Source organism: Halichoerus grypus, chromosome 7, assembly GCF_964656455.1.
Source record: "Halichoerus grypus chromosome 7, mHalGry1.hap1.1, whole genome shotgun sequence".
Classification (NCBI taxonomy): Eukaryota; Metazoa; Chordata; class Mammalia; order Carnivora; family Phocidae; genus Halichoerus; species Halichoerus grypus.
Window position 1 is genome coordinate 90,885,900 of NC_135718.1, and position 23,324 is coordinate 90,909,223.

General features: G+C 41.8%; 1 protein-coding gene across 17 annotated transcripts in view; it reads right to left on the minus strand.

Annotated features, from left to right (window-relative positions):
• CDC42BPA (CDC42 binding protein kinase alpha) overlaps window positions 1-15,499 on the minus strand; it is a 333,148-nt gene extending 317,649 nt beyond the window's left edge. For all 17 annotated transcript variants that reach the window (XM_078077878.1, XM_078077870.1, XM_078077877.1 and 14 more), the window contains exon 1: window positions 14,119-15,499. In XM_078077878.1, the coding sequence (XP_077934004.1) occupies window positions 14,119-14,296 (178 nt within the window). In that variant the 5' untranslated portion in view covers window positions 14,297-15,499. The remainder of the gene's footprint in view (window positions 1-14,118) is intronic.
• Window positions 15,500-23,324: the final 7,825 nt, after the last annotated feature.

Here is a 23,324-nt window from a genome sequence, read left to right on the forward strand (position 1 = left end):
TACTAGTACTAATGATGTTACAGATTACTTAGCATTTAATGGAGAAACAAAAGCATGATTAATAGGTCAAGAAGATCCAGGAATGGGATCCATTTAGATATGTTTAATACAGGCAAGTCAACTGAGCCAGATACACACAGAGGTTGAATAAAATCAGGATAACCCATACTTAATTGAGATTACCACAGGAACACAGGCTAAAGAAACAAAAATGATCATACTTAATCATAACCTCATGCAATGTAATACAGCAACGACTCCTGGAGAAAACTGTTAACTTAGCATGCATCAGTCAGAAATGGGGTGACACATTACAAAGGCATGCAGCAAAAAGGCAGAAATAGAAATCACACTAGACTTGCAAATACTACTGTGGTTTTAACCATAAACTCTAGGAAAATCTTCATAAGTATGGAGCATGGAGAAGCTTTATGATATCATCCCAGTATGTCTCAATACCTGAGCTTTCAGTCTGTTTTTGTTTTTTTTTTTTTTAAAGATTTTATTTATTTATTTGACAGAGAGAGACATAGCGAGAGAGGGAACACAAGCAGGGGGAGTGGGAGAGGGAGAAGCAGGCTTCCCGCTGAGCAGGGAGCCTGATGCGGGGCTCAATCCCAGGACCCTGGGATCATGACCTGAGCCGAAGGCAGACGCTTAACGACTGAGCCACCCAGGTGCCCCTTTCAGTCTGTTTTTAAATGCTTCTTAGTTATAATTTTTGGTCAGGGCAAGGCCATACTTAGCTAGCAATACAATCTTAAAGTGGGGCTTTAGCCACTACAAGCTTTTCCTAATCTTTTTAAACAAATATTTTTAAATCTTAGGACAGATGTAAATGCTTGACTGCTGTTAATAAAGCAATGTGGGGCATTAGCCACGCCCAGGAAACCAGATATTTAAGGATGGGATTCTGGCTGCAGCAGAGCAACTGTGCTGCTTTCACCAAACCCTCATAAAGTCTGATTAGCTTTGTCCTATTTCCCAACAGCCATGACAATCTCTCAAATTCTGGACAAATGCAATGGTTAGAGAGGTAGCTTGACTAAAAAATGATCAAGCTCTACTGAAAACAGAAATGACTAGGTTAAGCAGGAGCAACTGCAAACCAGGAACTGCACATATAAACTCAAAGGCATGTATCAACTCTTACTGTAAACATGCATCCATCCACTCAGTGCAGAACTCCACGCCCACCTAATAAAGACTATAGCTTCTAGATGCTGCAAAGGGCAGGGCTAAAAGATGTTTAGCAGAGAAAGGATAAAGGCAAGTCATTCAATCCTCCACCTTTGGAGTCTGATGTAAATTGTGACGATATTCAAAACACTATGTGATAGAAGATTTTGGTAACAACCTTCTGTCACGTGACCAGTTCGAAGGCTCTGATGCTGCCTAAGGACTCTTAGCGTAGACGGGCATTTCCCAAACTCTCTAGGTAAAACAAAGTTAAAGAGGTTTCTGTACAGCACAACTTTTAAAAAACTTTTACTCTGACAATGAGTTTTGTAATAGCCAAAGATGCAATAAAACTATTTCCCAATCTTACGTATTCACTGAACTCTTAATCTTCAGAATATTCATTTATATCCCTTGAAATATAGTTTAGAAAACACTAGTGTATGATATGAGGAATTCTTAATCTCAGGAAACAAACTGAGGGTTGCTGGAGTGGGGGGTGGGGTGGGAGGGATGGGGTGACTGGGTGATGGACACTGGGGAGGGTATGTGTTCTGGTAAGCGCTGTGAATTGTGCAAGACTGTTGAATCTCAGATCTGTACCTCTGAAACAAATAATGCAATATATGTTAAGAAAGAAAAAAAGAAGAAGAAGAATGTAGCAGCAGGGGAAGAATGAAGGGGGGGAAATCGGAGGGGGAGAAGAACCATGAGAGACGATGGACTCTGAAAAACAAACTGAGGGTTCTAGAGGGGAGGGGGGTGGGAGGATGGGTTAGCCTGGTGATGAGTATTGAGGAGGGCACGTTCTGCATGGAGCACTGGGTGTTATGCACAAACAATGAATCATGGAACACTATATCTAAAACTAATGATGTAATGTATGGGGATTAACATAACAAAAAAATTAAAAAAAAAAAGAAAACACTAGTGTACACTGTTCATTTTCTTCATACTTACTGCTAGACCACAACATGTACTTAGGGTGCTGCATAACGTTTAGTCCACAAAAAGTCCTAAGTGAACAGCACATCAACGGCCTTTCGTGATTATTTTCATCTTCTGAGTCGAGGTCTAGTACTCTACCACTCGCTTGCAGATTGGAGCTATATAATATAAAAATAAAACATAACTAGCCATATAATAATATTTGCTGTTGGTGACGCAAAGAATGGGTATTGGCTTGATATCAGCTGAAAAATAGTTCAGTTAATAACAAGATGTTCAATGCAAAATATCTTGTCCTAAAAGAAGGAGCAAGATGCTGTTTGCACAGTCACAAAAGGAAAGACATCTCCAATGCCAATATAATTTAAATAAATTATCAGTAAGAGATGAATATTTGTTATTGATGAAATACATCCTAGTATTAATACAGCTATACATTCCAATATAAACTTTACCAAAAAAATAGTATTTTAGTTCTTCCTTTATCATGTTAGATAAAAACTTAGAAAACCAGAAAAAAGGGGCGCCTGGGTGGCTCAGTCGGTTAAGCGTGTGTCTTCAGCTTAGGTCCTGATCTCAGGGTCCTGGGGTCAAGCCCCACATCCAGCTCCCTGCTCGGGGTGGGGGAGTCTGCTTCTCCCTCTCACTCTGCCCTGCCCCCACTCATGCTCTTGCTCTCTTTCAAATGAATAAATAAAATTTTTTAAAAAAGGAAAAAGAAAGGGGCGCCTGGGTGGCTCAGTCGTTAAGCATTTGCCTTCGGCTCAGGTCATGATCTCAGGGTCCTAGGATCAAGCCCCGCATCGGGCTCCCTGCTCCGCGGGAAGCCTGCTTCTCCCTCTCCCACTGCCCCCGCTTGTGTTCCCTCTCTCGCTGTGTCTCTCTCTGTCAAATAAATAAAATCTTTAAAAAAAAAAAAAAGGAAAAAGAAAAAACCAGAAAAAAAAAAAAAGAAAATATAAATCACCAGAAAAGGAATAAACCTAAACCAACTTTCAACCTTTTGCAAAATAAGCTATTACTATTATGTCCATTTTTTCACAGATGATAAAATAGACTTAGGCTCAGTAACTCGCTTAAATCATCCAGCCAGTAATCAAAGGAGTCAGTCTGAATCCAAAGCCCTTGCTCTTTACCAGTATATTCGTTTAGAAAGGAATATTTCATGTTGAGGTATTCCACTTGTAGATCTTCACCATGGAAACTCTAAGTAAATTTAATTAAGCTTTATCACTATGAATAGAGCAAACAGAATAGGTGGGGTTTTTTTTTTCACTGATTAAGCCTACAGTGATGTTTAAGCAATTTGAAATAAAACCGAAAGTTAAATGACTGCACATGACATAACTAATTCACATGTATTCTTAAAAGACTGTTTTCATCCACACAAGTAGTACTTTCAGGCATAATTACACTGGGAGAGAGAAGAACAGTGTTGATGTGGAAGAAGGGAAAAATAAATGTGTATCAGAGGGGAGAGAAGAAAAGCTAATTAATTTGTCCCCCTATAAGCGATTTGTCTTTAAATAATCAAATTGAATTATCCTCTAGTCTTATTATCTGCCACCCCTGATATCCAGAGTTTATGGTAATCAAAGAGTTGCTCACATAGGGCTGAAACAGCACCAATTACAGTCGTTCCCCCTTATTCATGGTGTATATGTCCCAGGACCTCCTGGGACAGAGAGTACTGAACCCTACATATACTACATTTTTTCCTATACATATATCTCTATGAAAAAGCTTAATGAGGCATAGTAAGAGATTAACAATAACTCTTAAATATAACCATTATAAAAATATGCTGTAATTAAAGTTATATGAATGTGAATGTGGTCTCTCAAAATATCACATTGTACTGCACTCAGCCTTCTTGTGACCACATGAGATGATAAAATGCCTACGAGATGAGGTGACGTGCGGTGAATGTCATAGGCCCTGTGACATAGTGTTAGGTTACTACTGACCATCGGATATGTTACTTTACTGTGCTTTGTAGATTTTTTCTTTTTTTTTTCAAATTGAAGGTATATGGCAACATTATGTCAAGCAAGTCTATCAGCACCATTGTTCCAAAAACATTTGCTTTGTGTCTCTGTGTCACATTTTGGTAATTCTTGCAATATTTCAAACTTTTCACTATTATTATATCTGTCATGGTGATCCAGTGACTTAGGTAATCTGTGAAGTTACTGTTGTAACTGTTTAGGAGCACCGTGAACCAGGCTTGTAGAAGATGGAGAACTTAACTGATAAATATTGTGTGTGTTCTGACTGCTCCACCAACAGGCCATTGCCCAGGCTCTGTCCCTCTCCCAGGCCTCCCTATTCCTTGAGATGCAACAATACTGAAATTAGGCCAGTGAATAACCCTACAATGGCCTCTAATTATTCAACTGAAAGGAAAAGCCGCCTGTTTCTCACTTTAAATCATAACCAGAAATGATTAAGCTGGCTGAGGAAGTCATGTTGAAAGCCAAGATAGGCCAAAAGCCAGGCCTCTTATACCAAACAGCCAACTTAAAAACGCAAAGAAAAAGTTCTTGAAGTAAATTATATGTGCTACTCCAGTGAACACACGAATGATGAGAAAGCAAAACAGCCTTACTGCTCATTTGGAGAACGTTTCGGTGGTCTAGAGAGAAGATCAAACAGCCACGACATTCCCTTAACCCAAAGCCTAAACCGCAGCAAGGCCCTGACTGTCCTCAACTCTGGGAAGGCTCAGAGAGGTGAGGGAGCTGCAGAAGAAAAGTCTGAAGCTGGCAGGGGTTGGTTCACGAAGTTTCAGGAAAGAAGTCGTCTCTATAGAAGTGCAAGGTGAAGCAGCAAGTGCTGATGGAGAAGCTGCAGCAAGTTCTCCAGAAGATCCAGCTAAGAGAATTCATGAAGGTGGCCACATCAGATTTCAGTGTAGATGAAACAGCCTTATTCTGGACAAAGATGCCATCTAGAACTTTCACAGCCAAAGAGGAGAAGTCAATCCCTGGCTTCAAAGCTTCAAAGGACAGGCTGATTCTCTTGTTAGGGGCTCATGCAGCTGGTGACTTTAAGGTGAAGCCAGCGCTCATGTGCCATTCCAGAATTCCTAGGACCCTTAAGAATGATGCTAAATCTACTCTGCCTGTGCTCTGTGACCAGAACAACAAAGCCTGGATGACAGCACATCTATTTACAATATGGTTTACTGAAGATTTCAAGCCCACTGTTGAGACCTACTGCTCAGAAAGAAGATTCCTTTCAAAACATTACTGCTCACTGACAATGCACCTGTGCACCCAAGAGCTCTGGTGGAGATGGACAACAAGATTAGTGTTGTTTTCATGACCACTAACACAACATCCATTCTAAGCCCATGAATCACGAAGTAATTTTGACTTTCAAGAAATATATTTCATTGGGCTATAGCTTCCACAGAGTGTGATTCCTCTGATGGATCTGGGCAAAGTAAATCAAAAACCTTCTGGAAAGGATTCACCTTTCTATTTCATCTACTCTAGATGCCATTAGGAACATTTGTGATTCATGGGAAGAGGTCAATATATCAACATTCACAGGGGTTTGGAGGAAGTTGATTGCAACCCTCAGGGATGACTCTGAGGGGTTCAAGACTTCAGGGGAAGAAGTCACTGCAGATGGGGAGGAAAGAGCAGGAGAACTAGAATCAGGAGTGGAGCCTGAAGATGGGGCTGAACTACTGCAATCTCATGATAAAACTTGAACAGATGAAGTTGCTTCTCATGGATGAGCAAAGAAAGTGGTTTCTTGAGATGGAATGTAGTTCTGCTGAAGATGCTGTGAAGATTGTTGAAATGACAACGAAGGATTTAGAATATCCCATAAATTGAGTTGATAAAGCAGCAGTAGGGTTTGAGACTCCAATTCTGAAAGAAGTTCTCCCATGGGTCCAATGCTATCAAACAGCATCGCATGCTACAGATAAATCCTTCATGAAAGGAAGTGTCCATTGATGAGGCAAACTTAGAAACTGCCACAGCCACCCCAACCTTCAGCATCCACCACCCTGACCAGTCAGCAGCCACCAACCAACATGGAGGCAAGACCCTCCAGCAGCAAAAAGATTGCAACTCGCTGAAAACTCAGATGATGGCTACCATATTTAAACAATAAAGTATTTTTTAATTAAGGTATATCCTGTTTTTAGACATAATGCTATCGCACACTTAATAGACCACAGTATAGTGTAAATATAACCTTTATAATGCACTGGGAAACCAAAAAAATCATTTGAATTAGTTTATTATGATATTCGCTTTATTGCAATGGTCTGGAATCAAACCCTCAGTATCTCCAAGGTATGCCTGTATGTATGTTTTTCTCTTTAATAAAAAGATTGTATTCTCTGGTTTCTTTACACCACATATAAATAGGTGCTGGCACTTGAAACCCATAGCTTCATACATATAATGTTATAGGTAATAGGGAATTTCCACACTAGTCCAAAGTCTAAAGTCTGAAATCAATAGCTTAATTAAAACACTGTAACCTTAGAAAAAACAATACTTAACGCTACAATGAATTCTAAAATTGCCCAAGTCCTTCATCTTTTCTTCTTAAATATCAAAAAGTAATGAATAAAACTGTTCCAGATACTTTTGCAACATGTTAACAATTATAGTAACAAGGCTACAAAAGATAAAGTGGGAATTTCTGTATTTATTGTGAATGCCTATACTTGAAAAGCAAGTTTAATTAGAGCAAGAAAAGGTCATAAATAGTCTTCTCAGTAGGGAGCTGATAGCACTGGTTCATTATTTTATACCTAATTTCACTCTACTTTATAAGGTGCTTTTTCTAGATGTAACTGTTCATCACCATCACTCTTGTGCTAGACCACCATGATCAAGCTTATCTCTCAGTTCACATGACTATCACACAATAGACAAAAGTCCACAACCACTAAGTAAAAGACAACTTATTCATATTTGGATTCTCTCTCAAACCACACAGTATCCCAAAGTTTCCCAAAATTATCTCTTTCTAATCCTCATACAAGGAACACCATGACCTCATACTAAAAGTGCATTTCCCAAAGGGTGTTCCATGGAACACAAGTTGCCATACATCTTCCAGATATTCTTTAAAAAGATGGTTCTATAATCATACCAACTGTATAAATTCTAGGATAACTGGCAGTATTTCTGATGTTTAATTTTGTTTAAAATAGTTTCCCCAAATTTATTTAGCCGCATAAACATCTCCTTCCCCTCCCTTGCCACAAAGCACCTATAATTATCCCCTGGATTTCCCGAACACATTTTGAAACTAGGGATGGGGCTAGAGTGAAGAAGCCCTAAGTCCAAAACAGAAGCAAACAGTTCATAGGAGAAAAGAATTAAGGGGCAAAGAGCAAGATGGGAGAGTGGGGAGCCAGGTCTTTATACCTTCTGTTACCACGAGAGCTAAAGTGCTGCTTTCCCAAAGCAGCACATAAAGAAGCACTAGAAGTGGGGTTAGCCAACATAGGGCTAGCCATTCCCCATGTACTAGCTGGAAAAAGGAAGTGGACACTAGAAAAAAAGTATAGAGCAACTGGCTGGGAAGAGCGACCCTGATGCTCTGATGGGCATCAGTGGGGAAGAGAAAGAAATGCCCTTGATCTACAAAGGAGTTTTGTATGCAGTGATAACAAAAAATAGCCATTCCTATATCTGGGATGACCTATACTTACAGTGTGGGTCATTCAAAAACAAAAATCATTATGTAAAGAATTTCTTGACTCATTAACATACAGCGAAAGTAGCTGAGCAGTTCTTGGCCATAGCTTCCAAAAACTTGAAGTCACTCCCACTGGTAGTTTCATGAGTAACAAGGGATCAGAAAATCCATAGAACTAGCAAATCTTCTCACTTGCATCTACTCTAGAGTTCATCTGGAGTAACGGGAAAATATAACCAAAAAACTAATACCAATGTCTACAGGTCATATGATCATTCCTCGTGTTCAACAAACTTCCAACTCTGACAATCAATGAGCCAACATCCAAGAGCCCAAAGTCAGAAAAGGAAAAATGTCAAAGGAAAAGGAAATGAACCTTCAGAGACTCAAAGACAATACAAAGGAATGAAGTCAATTTCTCTGTTCACTAAGTTCTTGTAAATTAAACATACCCATTCACAGTACAGACTTAAGAGGCAACCTAGAAAAACACTATATTCATGCTCATTTTTATCAGTCGTCCTTTCTCCCATTCTCGCCTCCTTCCAAGTTTCTTGCCCTGCCCTAAACTCCTCTTCTTTAAATTCTTAAGTCTGTCCCTAATTTTATCATGTGAGCTTTTGGGGGGGGAAAAAAAAAAAGGAACTAGGTCTACAACCTTTCTGCTGTCAAACAACATATTTTAGCTTCATCTACAGTAGAGTTTCACACTTTTTGGATCCAAATTGCAGTAGAAATACAGGGAGACACAAGAGTTTTGCATGAAAATACTCTTTCTAAACATAATGTCCTTGATATTTTCTATTCTGGTCTATTTAATTTTTTTAAATGCTTGTTGGACTTAGTAAATTGATTTTAAAATCTATCAAAACTAATAAGATGAAACACAATGGGCTACATATTTATTTAAAATAGCCTACATACTGTCAGTAAGTGTGCCAAAGGAGAAAAGATTTCAAAGCAATTTTCTGACTGCCACTGAAGAGTAGTGTAATAAAATATTAATTTGTACCAAGTTCAGTTCCTTTACCCTAAAATAGCCTGGGCTTACTCTGTAATATTAATCAAGTCTCAGGAATTATGAAATATTTCATAAAATTGCCAACGTTATGCTATTTGTTTTTACACTGCTATACTAAAGTATGCCCTACATAGCCATATGAAAAATAAATTCCTAAAATTCTTAAACTGTTAATCCTAACATCCCTATTCTCACTCACAGAGGGATATATTCTTAAAAAAGAGAAACACAATACCACATGATTTCACTCATATGTGGAATTTGAGAAACAAAACAAACAAACAAAGGCAAACAGAAACAAACCAAAAAAAGAGACCCTTAAACACAGAACAAACTGGTGGTTGCCACAGGGGAGATGGGGGGTGGAGAATGGGTGAAACAGATAAAAGAGATTAAAAGTACTTTTATCTTGATGAGCACCGAGTTATGTACAGAATTGCTGAATCACTGTATTGCACACCTGAAAATAATACTGTATGTCGACTATACTTGTATTAAAAACAGAGAGAAACAAAAGAGAGAAATGGAAAAGTAACAGAGACTACTTATTGAACATTCTTCTACCATGTACCAGCATTGTGTTAGGTCAAAAAATTCTACTTCCTCACTGTCGTTCTTAGAAAAGACTAGGATGTTAGATGAGTAGAATAAAGGAAACAACTGCCCAATCTGTATTTCCAATGACATTTATGACAACCCTGAGGACTTAAAAATACACTTAATCATCTGTATGAAACAAACACTTCGATAGTTTGGTATGACATATTCTACTAACATAAAGCTAGTAAGGAGCAACTGCAGAAGTGAAGAACAAAGTGTCCTAGAAAAGATTCAGATCCTTCTAATCAAGCCATCATCACCTCACTTAACTGACCCACACCTGAAAAAATGTGAATAAGCTTTAAAACTACCCCAATGAAAGGAAAAGTTTAAATCACAGTACCCACTGAAGTGCTCTAGTAACAAGTTTATTATTAATCATTTAGATGTATGTGTGTGCATACACTAAATAACCTACAAAATTACTATTAAGGATAATTTTAAATGAAATGTTACAAAGTACAAGAATCAGAAACCATCAACAAAGTTATCCACATACAGACAGCCTTGCTTGCTTCTTTTGTATTGAGTAACATTATCTTACATCTATTCTTTAAGTAAGTTGGTAAAGAATTCCCTAAAATTCCAATTTCCCATTTCAAAGTAGAGGGTAGCCAATTCAATGAATAATGCACTCATTTAGTCAGTGCTAGCAAATTAGTTTATAATATAAACGTTATTTTTACTTCCACAACTCTACTGTAACTTATGCTAGAGTTATACTACTGACATCAAAACTATTATTTTATAAACAAACATACAAACCATTATCATTTCACCAATCCAAAAACAAGGACACAAAAGTCTTTCAAATCTTACTGGATATAACTAGAAAATATATATTATTAAATTTAAGTGGTCTATGGCCTTAAGGCACTCTTATCCCCTTGCTCTATTGCTCACTGCCTTAATTCCTTCTTCCTCTCTAAAACTCTACTTACTGGGCGCCTGGGTGGCTCAGTTGGTTAAGCCACTGCCTTCGGCTCAGGTCATGATCCCGGAGTCCCGGGATTGAGTTCCGCATCGGGCTTCCTGCTCAACAGGGAGTCTGCTTCTCCCTCTCCCACTCCCCCCTCTTGTGCTCTCTCTCTCTCTCTCTCTCAAATAAATAAAATCTTAAAAAAAAAAATGAAACTCTTTAAAAAAAATAAAATAAAACTCTACTTATTTCCTCCCTCAAGCCATCAACACAAGCAAGGAATGCTGCCCTTCCCTCCCCCAAAAAAAACATATCTGAGTGAAATATCAGTTTTCTTGTCATGATACTGTGATGAACAAAACTTTAACTGTACCAATTTAAAAGTGAAATGGACCATAACTAGGAATAAAGTGAAACTGATGGAAATGAAGCAAGGCAGACAGAACCTTTGCTGACTCCATTTTTTTTTTTTTTTTTTTTTTTTAGATTTTATTTATTCATTCGACAGAGAGAGACACAGAGAGAGAGGGAACACAAGCAGGGGGAGTGGGAGAGGGAGAAGCAGGCCTCCCGCGGAGCAGGGAGCCCGATGCGGGGCTCGATCCCAGGACCCTGGGATCATGACCCGAGCTGAAGGCAGACGCCTAACGACTGAGCCACCCAGGCGCCCCGCTGACTCCATTTTTTAAAGTAGCCTATCATCAGCATAAAAATAAGGCATAATTAGATGACACGTTCATTAATGTAAATAGCCAAACACAAATATACAGCATGTAATACAGAGTATTTGACTACTACTGCTCTACTGTTGGGAACATTGGATCTTTTAAAACTCAAACTAGGGGCGCCTGGGTGGCTCAATCATTGGGCGTCTGCCTTCCGCTCAGGTCATGATCCCAGGGTCCTGGGATCGAGCCCCGCATCGGGCTTCCTGCTAGGCGGGAAGCCTGCTTCTCCCTCTCCCACTCCCCCTGCTTGTGTTCCCTCTCTCGCTGTTGTCTCTGTCAAATAAATAAAATCTTTAAAAAAAAAAAAACTCAAACTAAAAATTGTATCATTTAACGCAAATCATAATTATCATATTTAAGCCCAACAAACAATCCCTGTAAATTTCCAACACCGACCAAAAAAGTAATGTTTAAGAAATTAAATTGAGGTCATTTCACTATCTGGAAACTTCATCTGTTTTTTACATAATGTTAGATGATAAGAATAACACAGGACATGTCCCCAAAATGTAGTAATCAATTCAGACACAAATAACAGCTGACCTATTTCAATACTTAAATGGAGAGAACAGACTGGCATTCTTAACCTAAATTCTCAAATAACTTAAAAATAATAAATACTACTACTCAAGATACATCTTTTGACAGCTTTTCCATTCTTAACTTTTTCTTAGTCCTTACCAAACTTCTGTGGTTGATAACTCCCATTTTTGAGACCTCACACTTAAAAATGCATGACTAGACACTGCCTAGCCACACAGCATACAAATTCCTTAAAAATTCTCGTCTCTTTTTCTCTACTACTGAGAAAAACAATACGGGTTTGAGACTATACATTTTTGTTATGTCATGTCAGACTTCTAAGAAGGCAAAATATGAAGGATACCACTAAAACTTACTTTAAACTGTGCAAAGTCCCTGGTTTGAAATTACTCAAAATATATTAAGAAAAATAAAGTATATTTGGCCAAATACTTACTTGACTTTTGGCTTATTTGGCTTAAATTAAATATGCATACACTGGGGCGCCTGGGTGGCTCAGTCATTAAGCGTCTGCCTTCAGCTCAGGTCATGATCCCAGAGTCCTGGGATCGAGCCCTGCATCGGGCTCCCTGCTCAGTGGGAGGCCTGCTTCTCCCTCTCCCACTCCCCCTGCTTGTGTTCCCTCTCTCGCTGTCTCTTTCTGTCAAATAAATAAATAAATAATCTTAAAAATAAAAAAGATTTAAAAACTAAATATGCATAAGCAAGGTTTTTTAATAGAGATATAAGAAACAAAATCCAAGAAAACATCTTTGGTGAAAAATATACATAAATTATTCTGGCAAAACAGCAAAATACCTTCTTGCATAAAACTACTATGTAAACTCTTAACCAAAAGGCAATTAAGGATACAATTTTCTTTTATCATAATTTTAAAAATTATATTTATTACTGGTACAGAGAGTTCTCCCATCATTTTGTAGATGAGAAAGAACAGTTACTAAATGACAATCATGATCATAGACAAGAGTGTCGCTATGGAACCCAATTCTAGAAGTACGTAAACCTTTTCTTTAAATTTTCAAAAGAAACACTTAAAAAAAAAAACTCTGAATTTAGGAAACATGGAATGTAAAACGACATACGTTTTATAAAATATTTTGCTCTACGCATAAAAATAAAAGACATACAAAACCAGTACCAAAGTCAATCAAAACTGTCTAACTCTTAAGAGAGAAGATGGTTTAGAATTCTTACATTCCTACTATGAGCCTGGTAGTCTGTTTGTAAAAATCATCTGTTCACTTAAAAATACACACACATACACACAGTTTTTAAACACCTCATGACATCAAGTTGCTAGAAAACTTCTGATACTGGCAAGTTGGATAAAGTTATTATATAGGCCATCTTGAATGAGTTATTTACCTGACAAACTAATTTTTAATAAATTTCAAATCAAAAAAATAAATGAACGAATAATCACGACTTGACTTTTACTTCAAGAAAATAAAGCTTTACTTGAGAACAAAGACATTTTAGGACACTTTCCAACAAACTAAAATTATTAATATCCCAATGGTACAAAACACTTCTTTAGCTAATACCCCTCAAAAGCTAATGTACCAACACAGGTGTGGGTGGTGATGCGTGTTCTCCCAACAGAGAGCCACTGGGTGTTGGAATGTGCTCGCGTGTAACATGGGAAGCAGAACTTAAGCCAAGCCTTCAAGCTAGAAGGTCACATGGAGTGTCTGTGCTTATCTCTGATCTACTGCACTACAGCGGGTCTTCTAAATCATATCTCTATTTAGGGAAATGGAGACAAAAATCTAACCGGTTTAGATCTGCATTAAATGTATAGTCCGTCTAACCCTCAAGTGGGAGCTGTTCCCAAACATTCTCCACCAACTACTATCACAAAATTTTTTAACTATTATGTCATGCTATCTTACAAACATGACAATTTTTGGAAAGTCCATGTTTAGTAGTTTCCTTTGTACCATATGGAGATGAAATAAAACCCCAGCGATCACCACCTTCCAGTTCCTGTTGACCTAAGACATTTCACTATCTCCTCCCATTTCAAGAGCGATTTCCAAAGTCTGGGAAGGAATGTTTCCACCAATAAATACCTTTCAACTGAATCTGTGTTATTCCGCCACTCGTTAGGCAACTGTGAGCAATAATCCATTTTGCTCATCACAGAATTATTCAAAATCTTTTACTGTTGACCTCAAAACAGAAGTTCTTCCTCCTAAATTCCACATTAAATCAAGGCAGTAATTGAGTAGCACGGTTTTACTCTTGGGAAAATATCTACCAAAAACTTAAAAAAAAAAAAAATCTTGAATAACTGGTAACTATTCACTGTATATACATTTAAACGTACTACCATATCCATTATGTATTTAAGTCTATGTTATAAATGTTACACGGACCATGTATCTGCCTATCTACATACTAATGACAAAGTCGACAGCTTACTCATGATACCTCCCTTGCAACAATTAAATCCCAATGCCCACCTAAAGGGAGCTTACTGAAAAATACAGACTCACCCCATTCCAAGTATTCAAGAATGTTCTTCTCTCTTCGCAGCGGAGAATTATTGCATTCATCATAAAGGCAGATGAGTATATCCAGCAGCGTCTCCACACTGAAGCACTGCCCATTGGTCTGAGCCGGCCCGTCCAAAATGAACTGCTCCAACTGCCTCAAACGCACTTCCCCAGACATGTTTGCTTCGGGGTCCGCCGCTTTTCCCTTCAATGAGTATCACGGTTTGCACTACGAGTATCTGATCCTAAATTTTAAAAGGTGCGGTTTTAAAAATAAACCCCTCGTCCTGCACACAACTGTCATGCACGGCCGGTGCTGAATGACACCCCGACACGCCAGGAAGCTCCCTTTACCGAAGCGTCTTCGATCCCGCACAGATGCATGTATTGGGAGGGAAAGTTACCATAAAATAGATCTTTTATACATCTTAAGAAGAATAATACAATTAAGTCGTATATTTAAATAAAATAATAATTAAAAGTACAGCGAACCAAAGAGTCAGGACTTCTTTAAAAAAGAAGAAAACAACAAAATACAACTCTTCTCCTTCATTCAAAATTCAACTCGTGCAACACAATCCCGCAACGAATCCGGCTGCATCATTAATGAATCGGGTCCGATCCGCATCAGCAATTCACTTCCCGGGAAGGAGGAAGACGGAAAAGGGAGGAAAGCCCCAGAATGTACATGGGGGAGGGAAAAGCAAGTCGCTGCTGCAAAGGCTGCCGCCCGCCGCTGGGAGAGCGCCCCGGCGGCGGCCGCGCGGCGGCGCGACGGAGGAGGAGGCGGCGGCGGCGGCGGCGGCGGGCGGGAGGGGGCGAGGTCCCCGAAGCAGCCCCTCGGCTCGCCGCCCGCCGGGTCCCGCCCGGAGAACGCTCTTCCTCTCTCCTCCTGGCGTCCTCCTCCTCACGGCCCCGCGGCGAGTCGTCTGTCCCGCGGAATCCGGACGAAACTCCTCATCTCCCTCGCAGCGTCTGCCCGGGCCTGACGCGCGGCGCCACCGGGCCGGGAGCGCGGGCTGCGGCGGCGCTCGCCCCGGCTCCGGGGGGCTGCGGCTACTCGGCCGCCCGCGCCCGCCCCATGGCGGGGGTCGCCGGCCGGGGGCCTGCGCCGCGCCGGGCGGACAGCCGCTCTCCCCCCTCGGCCGCCCCGAGGTTCCCGACGCCCTGGCGCGGAGCGGGCGGGGGGTTGACGGGAGGGGGGTCTGGATTCAGAGGACGCGGCCGGCTCTTTCTCCCCCTTCCTCACGCCCGGGGGCTAAGGGCATCTTTCCCCGACGAGGCGCAGGAGGAGGGGTTGGTGCCGCGGCTGAGGCGAGCAGAGGCTGCGGCAGCCCGGCTCGCAACCACTCCCTTCCTCTCCGTCCCACCCCTCCCCCGCCTTCCCAGCCTGGCGCGCTCGCGCCCTGGTCTCCGCGAAGCTCCCCCAGCCCCCGCCGCGCGCGCCGGCCCGAGACGCGCCGCCGCGCCCGGATCCAATATGGCGGCCCGGCCGCGGGCGCGCGCCGCCCCCCGCCCTGCCCCGCCCCGCCTCGTCCCTGTCCGAGTCGGAGTCCGCGGGCCCAGCCGGGGTCGGTCCCGAGGCCGCGCGGAGCGGAGCCGAGGCCCCGGCGGGACGCGGGCCGGGGTGAGGGCGGCTGCACCCTGGCGGGAGGGTGGGAGCCGGCGGGGCCGCGGCGACTGCCGCGACGTGGAACGCAGTGATGCGAGAGGACCCACGGAGGCCTCTGGTGCGGATGGCAGTCGGGCCTCTCCCGGCACGCTCGGAGCACCACCTGTCCCGCACGTTTGCTCGGGGTTTGGGGGGGCCAGGAACTGCCAGCGTCCGGCTTCCCCCAGACCTGCGGAGGACCGTGTCTCTCTCACCGCCCCTTACCTGCGTACCACCCGCCCCCCAAATGCGGTGCCCGAGCTCAACCGACTAGCAGTTACCCTGGTGTCTAATTACACCACTTCGTGTGTCATTCCCAGGACAAATGCAGTGACACACTCGTGGGCGCTACCGTCCCAGTTGGGAGAGTGCGTGCCAAGGGCACAATGCCCATCTATCGTCCCGAAAGTTTCCCTACGCGCAGCGCTGGCTTTCCTCCTCCGGAACCACTGCAGCTGCTGCCTGTTCATCCCCCGCCAGGGCTACCACCTACAGGGGTTCAGCAGATGCGGGGAGTCCGGACCGTGCTCCGCGGGCATCGAACCCCCGGCCCCGGCGTGCGCGCACGCGCGCACCCGCACGCGTGTGCCCCAGTGGCACCGCAGACGCTGAGCAGCAGCGGCAAGTTCTTCAGCTGCTATGGCCCCTGACGCATTTAAGCATTTAGGGCCTTCCAGGTGTTTTCGAGTCTTGGTTTTAGGAGAGCTCTGTTTACAAATTTCTCATGAAGGCCCCACAGTGAAATGTATCACCAAACTGGATCACTGCGTTTCTATCATTTCCTCTCAAAATTGCCATCTCCTTTATAATTTTCCTCCAAAATACAATTATTTTATATTCCCTGCCTATGCCCGTGGGCCAGTTATGTTTTCTGTTAATGCCCACAATTGCATCTTTTTACATCTTAATAATATGGAAGCTGAGGAGCAACTAGAAATGAAGTGTAAGAAATGAAGGCTAACAAATTATTAAAGTTGCTGTGATTCACAAAACACTATGAATTTCACGTGAAATCTACGCTTTCGAAGTCTACACGGGCCTGGCTTAAATAAGGACAGTATTATATCCCATGTGCTGTTGACACATGAGAGACTCTTAGACAAAAGATGAATCATTTCTAACCATGACGTCTTTATATGTGTGTTTTGTCTAATTATAAAAGTAATAAAAGAAATGAAATGTTTAATCCTAACACAGATAATAATCAATATTTTGGTGTTTATTATTCAAACCTTCTTTCCACGCATTTTAACAAAAAATTATACAAAATGAAAGTTTTATAGTCTCCTCCTCCACACTCTTTTCACCTAGCAATATATTATAAACATCTTTTCAGGTCAACAAATGTTCTTCAACAGCATGGTTTCTAACAGTAAAGCCGAGACATTTTAACAGTTCCATTTGACCTTGAGGTGGGGAAGCCAAGAAAGAAGCCATTTCTTCTATTTTTCCACCATAGAACTGACTCCAAGATACCTACTTATCCAACTTGAAAATAACTATAAAGAAGAGTTCAAAAGAGAGAAGCTAAAACATGTTAGGACTCCATGAATGCTGATTAACAATGGAAGTATGTGAGATACAGATACATGTTTTTTAACAGAACAGTCAAGCTGCCAGTCCTCTCTACCTATTCTGTTAGCACTTGGGTACCACCCACAGTCCAGGGTATTGATGGTTGCTTAATAACCTTTTCCAGATTATTTAGAGAGTAAAGGGGAGGACTTATTTTTATTTAATAAAAAAGGCACAAAAAGAAGGAAGAAGGTTGAACCCAATCAATTTGGCTTGAATAATTCAAGCTCAGAGACTTAATATTTAACTAGACACTAAACACATTGTGCGGGTGTTATTTTAAATGTTCCGGTTGAAGTGTGAACATGCTTGTTAATGAAACCGGTCTTAAGCCAAAGAAAGGCACAGCCCCAGCAACCCCACAGCGCTTAAAGTGTTCCTGCGAAGCAAGAGTGGCACGGTGTTCTCTGGGAAAGGAGCCTGGAGGAGGTCTTTGTGAAATTCTGCTTGGGGGCCTACAGATCAGATGTATGCTACCACAAATACAATCTTTTTGAAATCATCATCAGAAGTTTTATATGAAAGTGCCGGGAATTATTCGGACCGTTCAGAAAAGGAAGAGGATGGGTCGGGACCAGAAGATAGGAGAGTGAAAAGAATAGGACAGGACAGGAGTCATTAAGCCTAGTCTCCCATGCAAGCTCTATTCGTCTATCTAATCCTCCGATTCTGACCTAAGAGCAAGAGAATCAATGCATCAGCGAATATTTGTAACAAACAACCCCACTCTTACCTTGCTGCATCTTACTCCAGAACAACCATAGGTTCGATGATGAAGAACAGGGCTCAAAGCAAGGTCCATGCCACATCACATCCCCTTTCTGCCCAGCACATCCTGACCCCACAAATGATCGACTTGGTTTACCACCCTCTGAGGTTGAAACCCCAGCTTGTCCTCACTTCACAACTGGCTCCCAACATGAGTAACACCAAGGGCAAAGGCTTACATTATGAAAAAGGAAGACTTTATAATTAATAATTGCTTCCTTTATAGAACACTGGCAGTATATAAATACTGTCCATTATTCTATTCAATAATCATAAGCACAGGAAATAGAAAAATTATCATCTCCATGTCATAGACAAGAAAAGGGGCCTAAGGAACTTAGATCCATAGCTAGCAAGTGACTGAGGAGCTGCATGTCAACACCAGGCCCACCCAGCTCATGCCAGGGCCCATGGTTTTATTTTTTTATTTTTTTATTTTTATTTTTTGGATTTTATTTTTAAGTAATCTCTACACTCAACGTGGGGCTCGAACTTACAACCCCAAGATCAAGAATCACATGCTTTACCGCCTGAGCCAGCCAGGGAGCCCCAGAGCCCGTGGTTTTAACCACTACACAAGTGAGGTCTGAAAGTCTGCAGAATTCTGTTGTAACCAGGAAGCAGGGAGATAGAGTTGTTAGTTCACATATTTGGGCCTTAGAAATTGACATCCAGGCAAAAGAGGGAAACAAATATGATGTGTCAAGGGTCCAACCAGGAAACCAGAAATCACCTGTGTATTTAAGCTAGGGGAATCTTAATTCTGGGAAATGATTTCATAGGTGATAGCAGGGCTGAGGAAACAAACAGGGGAGAGCAAGGTTTTACCCAAACTATTTTAAAAAGAAAGATAAAACAAATGTTTTATCTCTGAACAAACATTAAGTGGGTTTTGAAGTGCCTGGTTTTAACATAGCAATTTTCACTCCCCTCTTTTCATATTTATTTTGCTTTTTTTTTAATCCCTCAAAAAGGTTAAAAAACCAACCAAACAAACCCTACTCATCTAGGGCAAGTTTAATTAGGTTCACAGACTAATGTTTCCCACTTGCTCATCAATGGATCTTGCCTATCTTTAAATCTCTTGCTTAAACTTCTCATTAAAGCTCTATATAAACAAGCTCTACCATAAATGGAATTTTTAGAAATATGCTTTGGGTCAAACATTACGATACAGATAGTGTCCACTATTTGACCTATTTAGGAAATTTGAACATTAAGAAGAGAGGTGGTCTTCTCATAAATTCCATCAGCAGGAAACATTTGGCAAGACTCCACGGCCATGCGTGATGACAAAACCCAAGCCTGCAAAGCCAGTGTGTTCCTCTCAGGCCTGAGGTGGCACTGGAGGTGACACGGCTGAGACCCAGGGGCTGGCAGCTGAAGAAGTGAGAACTGGAGAATCCAGTTATCATACATGGAAATTGCTCTGCCCCAGGTTATCAGTGACTTCCATGTTACCAAAGCCAATGGTCATTGATCTTAAGTCCACTTTTCATTTGACCTTTTAGCAGTACTCGACAGCATTGATCGCCCCCCCCCCCCACCTTAACTAAAAGCTTTTCTTCACTCTGCTTCTACGCTCTCTTTTCTCCTACCGCACTGGCCACTCCTTTCCAGTCTTCTTTGGCAGGTCCTCCTTGTCTTTCTGATTCCTAAAAATGGGATGCCCAAGGGACCAGTCTTTGAGCCTTCTCTCTCTTCTAGCTACACCCATTCCCTTAGATGATCTCAATTAGGCTTAAGAATGTAAATACTATATATGAAGTTTGAAAAAACATGTCACAAGTTCTTCAACACTCTTCTCATCGAGAGGTTAGGTCTATATCCCTTCACCTTGCATTTAGGCCAATCTTAGTGGTTCCCTTGTAACAAGTAGGAGGTAGCAGAAGTGACCATTTCACTTCCCAGGCTGGCTATAAGAAGCCACATAGCCTCACCTGGTCCATGGGAATACCATCACGAGAACCCTGCACTGCCATGTAAGAAGTTCAACAATTATAAGAAGTCCAGCAGTCCCCAGGGCTGCTATGCTAGGAGGGAGCACAAGCCATAAAAGAACCCCATGCAGACACTAAGTCAGCATCAACTGCCAGACACGTGACTGAAGATGCCTCTGGAGGATTCCAGCCGCCAGCTGTCAATCACCCCCACCAAGACCTCAAGTCTTCCCAGCTGAGGCTCTAGTCATCATTGTGGAGCAGACAAGCTCTCTTCACTATACCTTTTCCAATTTCTGATGCACAGGATCCATGAATCTAATAAAATGATTGTGTTAAGCTGCTACGTTTTGAGGTAATTTGTCATGCTAAAGTAGTCACCAGAATAAAATATAAATGCTGATAACTCCCACATTTATTTTTTTTATCTGATTCATCAGCACCTAGTACCAGGGACCGTGTGCTACGTTCTCCCAGGCTTTATCTGTATCGTGTAACTCCCTCAGAGAACTGGGGGCAGGCACTGTCTCTTCCTAACTAAGAGGGAAATGAAGAGGCATTTTCCTAAGGAAAGAGCCTCCCCATTGAGCTGCCTTCTAAGAAATGCTACCTGAGAAGATAGTGGAGCTCTCCCTCTGCTGGGAGTTTGATGACACGTACATCAAGTGCCTCGAGGAAGTGGTCTTTATAATCCTATCATCATATCAGATAAAGGGCTAGTATCCAAGACCTATAGAGAATTTATCAAACTCAACACCCAAAAAACAAATAATCCAGTCAAGAAATGGGCAGAAGACATGAACAGACATTTCTCCAAAGAAGACATACAAATGTCCAACAGACACATGAAAAAATGTTCCATATCACTCGGCGTCAGGGAAATACAAATCAAAACCGCAATGAGATACCACCTCACACCAGTCAGAACGGCTAAAATTAACAAGTCAGGAAACAACAGATTTTGCCAAGGATGTGGAGAAAGGGGAACCCTCTTACACTGCTGGTGGGAATGCAAGCTGGTGCAGCCACTCTGGAAAACAGTATGGCGGTTCCTCAAGAAGTTAAAAATAGAGCTACCCTATGACCCAGCAATTGCACTATTGGGTATTTACCCCAAAGATACAAATGTAATGATCCGAAGGGGCCCATGCACCCCAATGTTTATAGCCGCAATGTCCATAATAGCCAAACTGTGGAAGAGCTGAGATGTCCATCAACAGATGAATGGATAAAGAAGATGTGGTATATATACACAATGGAATATTACTCAGCCATCAGAAAGGATGAGTACTTACCATTTGCATCGACATGGATGGAACTGGAGGATGTTATGCTGAGAGAAATAAGTCAATCAGAGAAAGACAATTATCATAGGGTTTCACTCATATGTGAAATATAAGAAACAGCACAGAGGATCACAGGGGAAGGGAGGGAAAACTGAATGGGAAGTCGTCAAAGAGGGAGACAAACCATGAGAGACTCTTTTTTTTTTTTTTTTAAGATTTTATTTGACAGAGAGAGACACAGCGAGAGAGGGAACACAAGCAGGGAGAGTGGGAGAGGGAGAAGCAGGCTTCCCGCCGAGCAGGAAGCCCGATGTGGGACTCGATCCCAGGACTCTGGGATCATGACCTGAGCCGAAGGCAGACACTTAATGTCTGAGCCACCCAGGCGCCCCACCATGAGAGACTCTTAACTATAGGAAACAAACTGAAGGTTGCTCGAGGGGAGGTGGGGGAGGATTGGGTAATTAGGCAATGGGCATTAAGGAGGGCACGTGATGTGATGAGCACTGGTGTTATACACAAATGATGAATTACTGAACTCTACCTCTGAAACTAATGATGTTCTGTATGTTGGTTCATTGAAATTAAATTAAAAAAAAAAAAAGAATCCTATCATCCTAACATTACAACTCCCCAAATTCCTAAAGCATGAAGTAACAAAGACCCTCTTCTTCGTGAAAGGTAGATGGTTTGTCTACAAAATTTTTAAAATGAAAGAAAAAAAAAAACTTTGGGTATTATTAAGTTTGGGAAAACAAGACGGGATACCAGTGTCCTCTGCCGTACTGTGGACATCAAGCAGCAGCGACAGCTAACACGGAGCATCTTCTTTGTCAACACCAAACTGAGGATCTTACGTTCATGCAATCATCTTAACTCAATAGGGCAGAAACTACAATTATTTCCCTCAGCTCAGGCTGCTATAGCAAATTACCATGGACTGGGGGTGAGGGGGGGAGGAAGGTGTTAAACAACAAATATTTGTTTCTCACAGTTCTGGAGGCCAGAAAGTCCAAGATCAAGATGCCAGTGGATCCGGTTCCTGGTGAAGCACACTTCCTGGTTTGCAGATGGATATCCTCTCATCGGTATCTTTACATGGTGGAGAGCCAAGGAGAGAGAGGAAGCAACCTCTCTCACGTGTCCTGTATAAGGGTACTGATCCCACCCCCAGCGGGGCTCCACCTGGTGACCTAATCACCTCCCATAGGCCCCACCCCCTAAGACCATCCCATTGGGGGTTAGGATTTGAATGTATGAATGGGGGAGGGGGGGTGGCGGGGCCACAAACATTCAGTCCGTAACATTTCCACATGACTAAGGACTAGAGAAGTTAAGTAGCTTTCCCAAGGTTATAACCTCTATAGAGCTGACAGACAGGAAGGTCAGGATTTCTACCCAGGTGAGATTATTAGAAAGTCCGAGCACTGAAATGCTTTGCTAACTACCTCATAGCAAAGCTAAGAGAAACTAGTATCAGTTACCTATTAATAATTAAATTAAGCCCTATTGTCTAACCAAAAGAAGGGAAAACTAAAGTGACTTCATTATAACCTTAAAGCATAGAAGACATTCTCTTGCAGGAATTTTGGTCAATTATTTCCCATGTAAAGAAGAGCTAAACCAAAGAGAATAGTTTTATTAAAATGGAATTTATTTCACGTAGACAGAGAAACTCATTTTCAGGATGGCAAACCCCAAAATCAGACACAAAGAGAGATGGTGGACTTGTAATCTCTGAAGGCCTTAAAAACGTTCATTTCAAACCAATTTCAACAGCCATTTCTCTTAGTTTGGAATCCACCTGCCAGAAGGTAAAAGGCCCAGAACAGATGTACTCTCCAGGCTCCATTCAGCAAGAAGATTCAGTGCTTCCACACCAGTACGGGGGACTAATTAAACCCACAGTCATATGGTGGAGCCCATGATTATGTTTTAGAACAGACTGTGACCTCTCTCTGACCCAGAGGGTAGCAGCATCAGCAC